Raw genomic sequence first — 13713 nt, forward strand, 5'->3', positions numbered from 1 at the left:
AGTGTATGAATCCACCGGGGCCTCATGTAACAGAGTACAGTCCCAGTCACCTCCACGTATGGGTGGTGGGACAACTTCAATACCGATGGCTTTAATGCACGTGGTGTGACACAGCCGTGTTTCCTTTCTATTATTAATGTCCCCTAAATGTTCCCCAATACATCTACGCAGTTCCTGCTTTGTTTTGCCTACATATTCCATTGGGCAGTCACACGTAATTTTATAAATGACCCCCCGAGCGCGGCAGTTGATAAAATCCTTAATGGGAAAGGAACGTTGTAGGTTGACACTGTGAAAATGTTTGCCTGTCTGTATTGTATTGCAGGCGACACAGCCACTACATCGAAAGCTACCTATGGGTTTACGATGTAGCCAAGAACCACCCCTTGGTGCTGGATTGTAGTGGCTGTGTACCAAAATGTCACGCAAGCTATTTCCTCACCTGAAAGTAATCTGTGGGTAGTCATGAATACTATCCTTAAAATCCAGGTCCATTAGCAGAATGGGCCAATGTTTTTGAAGAATGTCTCTCATTGGGCCAGCCGCCTCATCGAAAGTAGCTATGAGCCGGATTCTTTGCTCAACATCTGGTTTAGTTCTAGGAACCAATAGTTCAGTACGTGTAGCTGACAGGGCAGTTTGATATGATGGCCTTAGTACTGAATCTGGGTATCCTCTCGCTAAAAAACGGTTCCGGAGGATCGTAGCCTGATCCACAAACTCAGATTTTTGAGCAATTACGTCTCAGGCGCAGATATTGCCCCCGTGGTATCCCTCTTTTCAGAGGTCGGGGGTGGCTACTCTTCCAATGTAGAACCGAGTTAGTTGATGTAGGTTTGCGGTAAATACAGGGAGTGCAGAATTATTAGGCAAGTTGTATTTTTGAGGATTAATTTTATTATTGAACAACAACCATGTTCTCAATGAACCCAAAAAACTCATTAATATCAAAGCTGAATATTTTTGGAAGTAGTTTTTAGTTTGTTTTTAGTTTTAGCTATTTTAGGGGGATATCTGTGTGTGCAGGTGACTATTACTGTGCATAATTATTAGGCAACTTAACAAAAAACAAATATATACCCATTTCAATTATTTATTTTTACCAGTGAAACCAATATAACATCTCAACATTCACAAATATACATTTCTGACATTCAAAAACAAAACAAAAACAAATCAGTGACCAATATAGCCACCTTTCTTTGCAAGGACACTCAAAAGCCTGCCATCCATGGATTCTGTCAGTGTTTTGATCTGTTCACCATCAACATTGCGTGCAGCAGCAACCACAGCCTCCCAGACACTGTTCAGAGAGGTGTACTGTTTTCCCTCCTTGTAAATGTCACATTTGATGATGGACCATAGGTTCTCAATGGGGTTCAGATCAGGTGAACAAGGAGGCCATGTCATTAGATTTTCTTCTTTTATACCCTTTCTTGCCAGCCACGCTGTGGAGTACTTGGACGCGTGTGATGGAGCATTGTCCTGCATGAAAATCATGTTTTTCTTGAAGGATGCAGACTTCTTCCTGTACCACTGCTTGAAGAAGGTGTCTTCCAGAAACTGGCAGTAGGACTGGGAGTTGAGCTTGACTCCATCCGCAACCCGAAAAGGCCCCACAAGCTCATCTTTGATGATACCAGCCAAAACCAGTACTCCACCTCCACCTTGCTGGCGTCTGAGTCGGACTGGAGCTCTCTGCCCTTTACCAATCCAGCCACGGGCCCATCCATCTGGCCCATCAAGACTCACTCTCATTTCATCAGTCCATAAAACCTTAGAAAAATCAGTCTTGAGATATTTCTTGGCCCAGTCTTGACGTTTCAGCTTGTGTGTCTTGTTCAGTGGTGGTCGTCTTTCAGCCTTTCTTACCTTGGCCATGTCTCTGAGTATTGCACACCTTGTGCTTTTGGGCACTCCAGTGATGTTGCAGCTCTGAAATATGGCCAAACTGGTGGCAAGTGGCATCTTGGCAGCTGCACGCTTGACTTTTCTCAGTTCATGGGCAGTTATTTTGCGCCTTGGTTTTTCCACACGCTTCTTGCGACCCTGTTGACTATTTTGAATGAAACGCTTGATTGTTCGATGATCACGCTTCAGAAGCTTTGCAATTTTAAGAGTGCTGCATCCCTCTGCAAGATATCTCACTATTTTTGACTTTTCTGAGCCTGTCAAGTCCTTCTTTTGACCCATTTTGCCAAAGGAAAGGAAGTTGCCTAATAATTATGCACACCTGATATAGGATGTTGATGTCATTAGACCACACCCCTTCTGATTACAGAGATGCACATCACCTAATATGCTTAATTGGTAGTAGGCTTTCGAGCCTATACAGCTTGGAGTAAGACAACATGCATAAAGAGGATGATGTGGTCAAAATACTCATTTGCCTAATAATTCTGCACTCCCTGTAGTCGTAGCCAATTCGTCCGAGTTATTTTTAGCGATAAGGATGTCAAGAAAAAGGAGGCTATTACTATCCATCTCATATGTAAAACGTAATCCAATTTGATTGTGATTGAGCTTTTCCACAAGGCTCACAAAGGCCGACTCAGTCCCTGACCAGATGATAAATATGTCATCAATGTACCTGGCCCACAGAGAAATGGGCCCGGTACATGACGACAACACATCAGAGAACACTGTAGTGGCTTTCGATGTAGAGGCTGTGTCACCTGCAATACAATACAGACAGGCAAAATTCTTCACAGTGTCAACCTACAACGTTACTTTCCCATTAAGGATTTTATCAACTGCCGCACTCGGGGGGTCATTTATAAAATCACGTGTGACTGCCCAATGGAATATGTAGGCAAAACAAAGCGGGAACTACGTAGACGCATTGGGGAACATTTAGGGGACATTAATAATAGAAAGGAAACATGGCTGTGTCCCACCACGTGAATGATCACCACTCTGGCAACCTCAAATGCATTAAAGCCACCGGTATTGAAGTTGTCCCACCACCCATACGTGGAGGTGACTTGGACCGTACTCTGTTACATGAGGCAATTAAAAGTTATGTTTTATTAAGGATCACCGTTTATTCTCTTCAGTTACTGTACTGCAACAAAGCAAATCACAGCAAAAACACCAGAAACATCACTCCTGGACCTCCCATAGTTGGGAGGTATGTGCAAATGAAAAACTATTCAACCTCAAAGGTATTTCTTTTGCACAATAAACCAAAACTGTCCTCAGAACATGGAGAAAGTTGAGGTATAGAGGCTGTTTCTTCCAATGCAGTTCAGGTCCCAAAAGTTGATTATTTGCTATATACTGTGGTGGTAATTAATGGGTTAATTACATATGCTATAAGGACCGTGATTCTCCATAAGAGATTAAAAAAAAAAATGAGAAAACTTTCCAATCAGAGGTCTACAAAAAATGGACTTCCAGCCAAGCAAACTACCACTTAGAAACACAGTCACAACATGGTGACTAGAATGTATGGGCTTCCAGGAGGCGACGGTCACATGAGGAGGTCATGTGACTCCGAGGCGTGTGTGGTGGAAAACTCTTCAAAAGGCAATACGTGACGTGGGCAGCTATTTCCCATGGTTCTTTGCGGAATGTTTTCTCGCGGGATTTCGAATGTTTAGTCGGTTTTTGCTCAGGATTTTACATTACAGACGACCCGCAGCAGGAGATCAGGAGGGGGAGGGGATAGAGACGTGTTAACTCCATTGGTTTCCAGGGCAGTTGCAATGAGCCGTTAGACCAATAGGAAGTGAGCGTTCCCACAAGCTCCGACCAATCAGGAGACACGTAGCAATATTTAAAATTGATTGGGCGCTGTGGGAGTCAGACGCTGCTCCGAGGCCTCGGTGGTTTTAGTGATTTTATCTCGTGTTTTACCGTGATTGTGTTGGAATGGCTACCCGCCGCGCTGCTGTAAGTACTGCTCGTGTTGTATTGGAGCCGCCATGCCTTGTGCGCTTGTCTCGGTTCCTGCAGGCCCCTCCATATCATGGCGGCTGGCTGCTCCATCCTTCTGTACAGCCCTCCTGCTGCCTGAATATGTTAGAGGAGGCCCGGGCCGAGCATGAGCTGATGGTCTCCAGCCCTGAGCCGTGACAGTGCTCTGTTCTGTAGGGGGAAGCCTCCTGGGCCTCACTGACAACAGTACATGGGGTTGTGCCTGCGGTGCTTCCTTTCTCCTGTAACCACTCGGGGCAGATCCTGCTGCCTGTATGTGTTAGAGGAGGCCCGGGCCAGCTGATGGTCTCCAGCCCTGAGCTGTGACTCCTCGGTGACAGTGATCTGTTCTGTAGGGGGAAGCCTCCTGATCCTGGGCCTCACTGACAACAGTACACGGGGTTGTGCCTGCGGTGCTTCCTTTCTCCTGTAACCACTCGGGGCAGATCCTGCTGCCTGTATGTGTTAGAGGAGGCCCGGGCCGAACATGAGCTGATGGTCTCCAGCCCTGAGCTGTGACAGTGTTCTGTCCTGATCCTGGGCCTCACTGACAACAGTACATGGGGTTGTGCCTGCGGTGCTTCCTTTCTCCTGTAACCACTCGGGGAGGATCCTGCTGCCTGTATGTTAGAGGAGGCCTGGGCCAGCTGATGGTCTCCAGCCCTGAGCTGTGACTCCTCGGTGACAGTGATCTGTTCTGTAGGGGGAAGCCTCCTGATCCTGGGCCCCACTGACCAAAGTACATGGGGTTGTGCCTGCGGTGCTTCCTTTCTCCTGTTCTCTTCCACAGGACATCCACTTGCCAGAGTTTTTATGTTTCTCTTGCGGACCAGTCTTCATTCTGCAGACTAAAACATGTCCTCTATGGATGAGTAGCTGTTACTAGTGGTGGGTGGGGAGTGTGGGATGCACCCAGAAGGTATCTGTATTATACAGGTGAGGGTACTTTCACCCTTGCGGCAGTGGATTATGGCAGGCAATTCTGTTGCTGGATCCGGATCTGTCTAACAAATGTATTGCAATACCGGATCTGTCTTTCCGGTTGTCATCTGGAAAAACAGATCTGGTATTTATATTTTATTGGTCTGCTCAGAAATGGATCCAATTTGCTGAAACAATTGGGGCTGGCATTAATACAATTCATTGGAAATTAATGCTGGATCTGGCAAGTGTTTGATTCTTGGCCGGAGAGGAAACTGCAGCATGCTGTGGTATTTTCTCTGGCCAAAAAACGTAAGAGGGACTGAACTGATGCATCCTGAACGGATTGTTCTTAATTCAGAATGCATTGGAATAAAACAGTCCTCCCCCCTGATATTGAGCCCCTAGGATAGAACTAAATACTGGAAAACAAAAATGCTAGTGTGAAAGTACCCCAAGGGGTGTTGATAGGGTCTCAAAAGATCTGGGGCCCAAGCCCTAATGCATATGGCCCAATTTTGAGTTGATCAAATGCATTGCCCTCCCCAGAAAACACTAGCACTGAAGAGATTTTGCTGTACTTGCTATACAGCAGCACATACCTCTCAGGTGAAGTCTCCTCTGGTGTAGATCTTCTCCATTTGGTCCTGTCCAATTTCTCTCAGCCATGCCTCGTCTCTGTACAGTGTGACACGCGGACATCTTGGCTTCCTCACATTTCTATAATCTCTCAACCTGGAGTCCTCACTGTTATCCTGCTGCTTGCTGTACCCCCCCCCCCCATACCCCTAAATACTATCCTGAAGGAAAATGTGTGCCCCAAAGTAATACAGCTCCTCATAGTCCCACCAATAGTAATTCCCTTCTAGAATGCCCTTATTAGTAAAACTGCACCCTACAGTGCCCCCAACAGTGATGGTGCTCCCCAAGTGTGCCTCCATTAGAACAGCCCTCCAGTATTCATGATGCCCTCTCAGAGCCCCCCCCCCTGTAGAAATAAGGCCCCCCTATTGTTTCCCCAGTGGTAATAAAGCTCTACAGACCCCTCAGTAGTAATGAGGCCCCACATAGTGCTCTTAGTAGAAATAATGTGGATCTAGAAGTCCCTCTAATGGAGCACTCAGTAGTAATAAGTGCCTAATGTCCCCTGGATTTATAATGCTTGCACTGAAGTGCCCCCAGTATTTATAATGCCCCTGTAGTTATTTTCCTCCTTTACTACTTTCCTCAGCCCCTCCACCATAGAGTCCCATGTAAATAACATCAACACCCCCCCCCTCCAGACACCTCCAACATGCAGTCCTATGTAAATAGCATTACCCCTCAACATTCAGTCTGATATGAATATTACTTCCTCCAACATGCATTCCTATGTAAGGGCACTTTCACACTAGGGTTTTTCTTTTCTGGCACTGAGTTCCGTCACAGGGGCTCTATACTGGAAAAGAACTGATCAGTTTCATCCCCATGCATTCTGAATGGAGAGCAATCTGTTCAGGATGCATCAGGATGTCTTCAGTTCAGTCTTTTTGCCTTTTCAGGACTGAGATAATACTGCAGCATGCTACGGTTTTATCTCGTCCAAAATCCTGGAACACTTGCCGGAATGCAGACTCCGGCATTTTTTTTCCCATTGAAATGCATTAATGCTGGATGCGGCCCCTAGTGATCTGGCATTGCAGTCTGTGCATGCTTGGACTGAATATATAGATATAGATATAGATAAATTAAATAAATGCCAGATCTGTTTTTCCGGATGACACTGGAGAGACTGATCCGGCATTTCAATGCACTTGTCATAGGAACAGGATCCTGATCTGTCTGACAAATGCCATCAGTCTGCATCTGGCAGGCAGTCCCGGCGATGGAACTGCCTGCTGGAATCCTCTGCTGCAAGTGTTAAAGTACCCTAAATAACATCACCCCCAACTTTCAGTCCCATGTAAATAACTTTCCTCCCTTCTGCCCTAAATATATGCCCTAAAAAAAAAAAATATATATATATATATATATATATATATATATATATATATATATATATATATATATATATATATATATATATATATATATATATATACATATACACTCTTTATTTTTCTCCTCACTACCAGTTACAAGATGAGAAGCTGCCCCAACCGGCTGGGAATCAGTAGCTCCCATTATGGTGCATGAGAGCTGCTTTGCCTCCCTAAGGGTCCATTCAGATGTTCATAGTTCTGGGGCTGCGTCCATTCTTCAACTTTGTGACAGGTCCAGAACCATTCATTATAATGTGTCCGCACCACGTGCTGTCCATCTGTAGTTCCGTTCTGTGGCCCTGCAATGTCCTATTCACATTTGTGGACAAGAACAGGCATTTCAGTCATAGGGCTGGCCATTTGTCATCTGTAAAATGCAGAACTCACAGCTGCTATCTGTTTTGGACCCTAACTCGGAAATGCCATAGCTTTCTGTGCTATTCTCATGCGGTGCAGTGGGAGCTACTGAAACAGTGAGTGCTGGCTGGGACTGTTTTCTCACCTTAATAATGGCAAGAGCAGTCACTCCCAAACCCCCCCCCCCCCCTTCATGATCATTAAAGGGGTTTTCCAGGATTTGCTTACAAAGCACAACACTATACAATGCTGAGGGAGCGCTCAATCAGCTGATCCACAGCCATCCCAGGGCTCTACTGATCTTGTATTGATGATCTAACCTCAGGATGGGTAATTAACATGGACCCAAGTCTTGGAGAAACCTTTTGGAACTTAAAGGGGTTGTTCAGAGCTGAACCTGGACAGCCCTCCATTTTCACCCCGGCACCCCCTCTGACACGCTAAATTGCACAGGGCAAAGGCATTTTTCTGAGTTCCGGGGCTGACAGGAACCCCGGTGACGTCACTGGCACCGATGGGCGGGATTTGGCTCTGCCCTAGCCAGTAAAGCGGCTAGGGCAGAGCTAAAGCCCGCCCCTCAGAGCCGGTGACATCACCGAACACACTGCCGGGCGGAAGTTACCGCCCGGCAGTGTGTTTTTGAAAACAAGAGACCGTGTCCTGCGCAATCTAGTGCAGGGCACTGGAGCGCATCGGAGCATGAGATGCTCCGATGCTAGGCTCAGGGGGGCTGCCGGGGTAAAAATAAGGGTATGTCCGGGTTCAGCTCTGAACCCGGACAACCCCTTTAAGGCGATGAGAGCAGCGTGGTATCGTACCAGCCAGTTACATGGATGTGCTCACAGCTGTACGCCTTCCAGCACAACTCATGACTGTGGTCACTGAACCTGTACTTGTCTTTTCAGATCTCCCGTGAAGCGGACAATGCTGTTGCAGGAGCGATGAGAGCTAAAGCTCAGATGAATATTAGGAGAGCAGCTCTGGGAGAAATAGGAAATAAGGTGACCGTGCGTGGCAAGCAGCCTGTGGTCAAGGTATGTATTGTGCAGCATTAGATCATGCAATTTACTGGACCACGAATGATTAACCTGTTAAGGACCACCCACTGTTTTAGGAGGTGGACACTCCTGCTGTAATGTAAAAAATGGCTATTTCTAGATTTACAATGCCAAAAATTCTATGAACTATGAAACTTGACTTGTACTGCTGACGAGCACCAGAATGTTATCTTTATCTCATGAAACAAGGCATTATACAGACAGGCCAATAAAGTCATGGCTGCTTAAAAAAACTGGAAAAATATCCTGTCATTCTGCAGTACTTACAGTTGGCTTAAGTTTGCACCTAGGCTCGATTGCCCACTCAGTGAGTCCTGCAGAATGAGGTGAGGTAGTTGCATGTACCTTTTTAGACTTTGGTTTATTGGATGAGCTGTCTGTATTTAAAGGGGTTCTGCAGTTTTAACTGATCTATCCTCTGGATAGATCAGCATCTGATGGGCTGGGGTCCAACACCCGGGACCCCCGCCATCAGCTGTTTGAGAAGGCAGCGGTGCTCCAGCAGCACCACTGCCTTCTCGCTGTTTACCGCAGGCCCAGTGACGTCACGACTAGTATCAACTAGCGTGGGCGTGGCTAAGCTACATTCAAGGGAACAGAGCTTAGCCCAGGCCAGTTGATACTAGTCATGACATCACTGGGCCTGCGGTAAACAGTGAGAAGGCCGCGGCACTGCTGGAGCGCCGCTGCCTTCTCAAACAGCTGATTGGCGGGGGTCCTGAGTGTCAGACCCCCACCGATCAGAGGATAGATCATCAGTTAAAACGAAGTGCAGAACCCCTTAATTTTTTATTAAAACAGAACTTGTGCTTTTATCATTGACAGAACTCAAATGCTGTGGTGAAGCCAGCCAGACCTGTAACTACTAAAGTGGCAAATGCCAATGCAAAACCTAAGGCTGTCCCTGTAAAAGGGACTGTGATTGAAGCTCCAGCTAAGGTAAGTTTTTGGTTGTGGAAGGCAGTTTTACTGAAGTGTATAGGATTTTCTGGATTGCCAGTTGTCTGCTTCTAAAGTAGAATGGTTTAGGTCTTAGGGAGTATATTAGGAGCCTGTGACTGAATATGGCAGGGTCTTATTGTTTCTAACATGTCTTGAAGGAATCTTCTCCAGTTCCTATGGACGTGTCGATGAAGGAGGAAGAGGAACTTTGTCAAGCTTTCTCTGATGCTCTGAACAGTGTGGAAGATATTGATGCTGAAGATGGTGGAAACCCACAACTATGCAGCGAGTATGTATTGGATATCTACAACTACCTGAGACAGCTGGAGGTAAGTGCTAACCTAGGTTTTTACAATAGTTGGTGGCTTGAGATGTCAGATTTACACTTTTATTGGTGGAGGTCTGGGTGCTGAGACTCCCACTGATCTTTAGAACAAGGGGATATGAGCGCACACATTGCTGCTGAGGATTGAACTAGACTTTTATGGGGCATTTCTTGTGCAGCAATGATGGAACGCAATATGCGCACACTTCTCTCCCCCTTATCGTAGAGGTCTTGCCACTTGGACCCCCACCACTCAAAATTTTGTAGGACATTAAAGTTGGTGACTATTTAACCATCTAGACAGAAGATGTGTAACTTGTCAGGGCTTTGGTTACTAGATGGCTAAAGAATTCAGGGTTTTGACTAATGATGGGAAGCCCCCTCCCCCACCTGTCAGTCTCCAGACTGGTTTACAGATGTTGAGCTTGCTTGTCTACTGTGATCTTAGCAAGGAACTCGGTAAGTTGCTTTTTGTATTGGACTTGAGAGGTTTTGAGCTTCAGTAACATGGCAAAGGGTAGCCAATGTGCTAAACCAAAACCTACATTATAGCTCAATCCTCACTGCTCCAGTGGCCCTGGTTGGTACAGCAGTGATATCACTTAATTCATGTGAGTGCTTCAGCACTGGAGTAATGGGAGTTCGATCATGATTTTATGAACTTACTCCTGATCATACCTCCTAACCAGTTTCAAAACTGTAGATGACCCATTAAAGACTTGAGGGCTGCTTAATAAGGCTTGTATATGGCCTGTTTCACACTTGCAGGGAACAGCATTCTGGCACTGCCGAAAGCAAGTCCCATTCACTATTGGGGACCAGCTTCAAATACTGGTGTGAAAAGCCTTAACCCCTTTCAACCCTGGTCCAGTTTACCTTTCTGCCCAGGCCATTATTCATCCCACCACTTTATGTGGTAATAACTTAAACGCTTCTGCTTATCCAGGCTTTTCTGAGATTTTCTCGTCATATATTGTACTTAATGACTGTGGTAAAATTGAGCCAAAATATTTTATTTATATAAAACAAATTTACCAAAACTGCAAATTTACACATTTCAATTTCTCAACTCCAAAAATGGTTATTACTTTACATTCCTCATATGTTTACTTCATATTTGGATCACTTTGTGAATGTCATTTTATTTGGGGACATTAGAAGGTTTAGAAGAAAGTCTTGAAAATTTTCTGAATTTCCCAAAATTTTTTTTTTTACGGGGTCTGATCCCTTTACAATGTAAGTGTAATACACTTGCAGCCTGCTTGCCTGTGAGATCCAGGGGGCTGAATCTTACAGGAATGCAGCCACGATGCCCAAGTAAGGCATCGGGCTGCAATCGGGTCCCCTGTCACAGCGGCACAGGAACCAATTGGAAGCTCTCGCCCTCCACACATCACAAGTGCCGTGCAGCACATCAAGGGTTAATGCGCCAGCATCTGTTTTCACTCAGTCACTGCTGGAGCTGCACCCGCCTGATCAGCCTGCAGTAATAGTACAGCATTGGGCGGCAAGTCGCATCCCGCTGTGCCGTACTATTACGGCGTTGTCGGGAAGGTTAAATCTTAAAATTCTAAGTGCTTGTAAACTAATTTATTATTTTGTGTCATCTCTAGCTCGAGCAGTCAATAAAGCCAAGATACCTGGAGGGAAAGGAAGTAAATGAACGAATGAGGGCTATTTTGGTTGACTGGATAGTCCAAGTACACTCCAGGTTCCAACTACTTCAGGAAACGCTGTACATGGGTATTGCCACTATGGATCGGTTTCTTCAAGTAAGTGCTACTTGTGTGTGGCTTCTTGTGTTAGATAGAGATATCGCTCTAAAACTGTTTCTCTGTACATAGGTTCAACCTATCTCTCGTGGAAAACTTCAGTTGGTTGGGGTAACTGCCCTTCTTGTGGCTTCCAAATATGAAGAGATGTACACCCCAGAGGTTGCTGACTTTGTTTACATCACAGACAATGCTTACACAGCAAGTCAAATTAGAGAAATGGAAGTCTTAATGCTACGTGAGCTGAACTTTGACTTGGGGCGTCCACTACCACTTCACTTCCTGAGACGTGCTTCAAAGTCCTGCAGTGTAAGTGTCCAGCAGCCTGATGGGGAAGGAGCAGTGGGCAACTTGGCCTGGCATCAAATGCATTTGAAAGACTTGTATAATTTTAGCCATAAGGCTTCTTGAGTTGTTAGAATGCCTTATAACATCTGGTCTCTCTACAGGCTGATGCAGAGCAGCACACACTAGCAAAGTATCTAATGGAGCTTACCCTCATTGACTATGACATGGTCCACTTTAGACCTTCTGAAATAGCATCAGCTGCACTCTGTCTGGCACAGAAGGTCCTTGGTCAGGGCAGCTGGGTAAGTTGTATGTGTATTTAAGGTTGTGTGGGAGCATGCTGATCCAGCATAGCCATTGCATAAGTAACACTGGCTTGTACTTTTGCCTTATTCTCTAGGGAGCTACTCAGCATCACTACACTGGGTACTCTGAGGAAGACTTGTCTCTTATCATGAAGCACCTGGCTAAGAATGTTACCAAAGTCAACAAGAACCTGACGAAGCATGTGGTATGTTTTAGACTGAGGGGCAGAGACTTGGTGACTAAATCAATAGTTGCCTGTAAATTCTTTATCTTTTTCAGGCTGTGAGATCCAAGTATGCCAGCAGCAAGCTAATGAAGATCAGCACCATCCCACAACTGATGTCTCCAATAATTACAGACCTAGCTGGAAGTTTTGCCTCCTAATAAAACTGATCTGTACGGCACGAGGACTTTACTTTTTGCACTTTTATAACACTGCCATTTTGGGCATTAATGCTGCTGACTCTGTAAATATGGTTTTATAACTTTTTTTTTTTTTTTTATGTTCCGAGAGCTTTGGGAAACGGCTTTAACATTTCTCTCTTAAATAAACATGTTTTTTTTAAGACAACTGTTTCTATTGGGTTGAATTCTAGGCATTGGTGCTGTGTTCAGAAATGTTGACAGGTTATAGCACTAATTGTTCCTGTAGGCCTAGAAGTTGCAGGAAACGTGTCCAAGAAAATGCAGCCTGTTGTAGAACCGGAAGAGTTGGGCGGATTGTTTTATGGGAAAAAGCAAAGTTTGTAATTTAAACTCCTGCTCATTCTGGGCTTCATCAGCGAGCTAGGGTTGTAGAATCTGGGGAAGGCTGTCACTTACTAATGACTCCTGCCTTGACCTTAAAGCCAGAATGAGTTGTAATTATAATGGGTTCCAAGCTTTACAGGATGTTTTCCAATAAAAACAATCTGCTCAGCTCCTCACATGCTGCTGGCAGATTACATTGCAATTTCATGGTGACAGGTTCTCGTTTATAACTTGGGTTAGCAGCTTGTTCATGCCAGTCTCCAGCATGGTTTTCACTTGGCCTGACATTGGAATTTTTGGGAATGAACCATTTTCATCCTGATTCCTTTCTATTCATGTGGCAAGCACTGCATTTACATGCAGGGAACTTCTGTATGGGGACTAGTAATTGCTTAGTGTTGAGCAAAGCAAGCTTTGGCTGCTTCATCCAAAGTCACTCTGTTCAAAAGTATGGAATAATCCTGTTCAGAGATCGCTCCATACAGTATTAGAATGTGTGGGCTCCGCTGAGCCAAAGTTGCACATGACTTCGTTAAATGAATTATTTTTTTGTGGGAAAACTACTTTAAAACTTGAATCCGGACTCTGCTTTGCTTCCAAGGTACTAGTTGGAACCGAAGCAAAGTCCAATTTCAGGTTTTAAAGTCGTTTTCCACTTTAAATCAACTACTTCATGAATAACTTCATCTGAGCACATACATTTTAATACTGTACAGAGATGGATCTCCATACAGTGTTCCAAGTTTTGAACAAGGCTATCTCAGATGAGGCATCTGAAGCTTGCTTCGCTCAACACTAATTGCTTTCCGTAAAGGATTCTTTTTGGACAGCAGTTTCACGTTTTAAATGTCAGGTTTCTCTGCAGCACACCGTAACTGAGCATTTGCTTCTTCATCAGAGCATTGCTGGCACCTTAAAGGGAACCTGTCACCAGGATTTTGCGCATAGAGCTGGGGACATGGGCTGCTAGATGGCAGCTAGCACATCTGCAATACCCAGGTCCCATAGCTCTCTGTGCTTTTATTGTGTTAAACTGTTTTGATATGCAAATGACC

General features: G+C 45.1%; 1 protein-coding gene across 1 annotated transcript; it reads left to right on the forward strand.

Moving 5' to 3' along the window:
* The first annotated feature begins 3613 nt into the window (after positions 1–3613).
* On the forward strand, positions 3614–12404 carry LOC122929660 (G2/mitotic-specific cyclin-B2-like). Its single transcript, XM_044283295.1, has 9 exons — positions 3614–3894; positions 8123–8251; positions 9101–9214; positions 9376–9546; positions 11156–11314; positions 11387–11623; positions 11764–11904; positions 12003–12113; positions 12188–12404. Exons 1-9 carry the CDS (start codon positions 3874–3876, stop codon positions 12290–12292), a joined length of 1188 nt encoding a protein of 395 aa, XP_044139230.1. The 5' UTR covers positions 3614–3873; the 3' UTR covers positions 12293–12404.
* Positions 12405–13713: the final 1309 nt, after the last annotated feature.

The sequence above is a fragment of the Bufo gargarizans genome, chromosome 2, assembly GCF_014858855.1.
Source record: "Bufo gargarizans isolate SCDJY-AF-19 chromosome 2, ASM1485885v1, whole genome shotgun sequence".
In the NCBI taxonomy this organism is placed as follows: domain Eukaryota; kingdom Metazoa; phylum Chordata; class Amphibia; order Anura; family Bufonidae; genus Bufo; species Bufo gargarizans.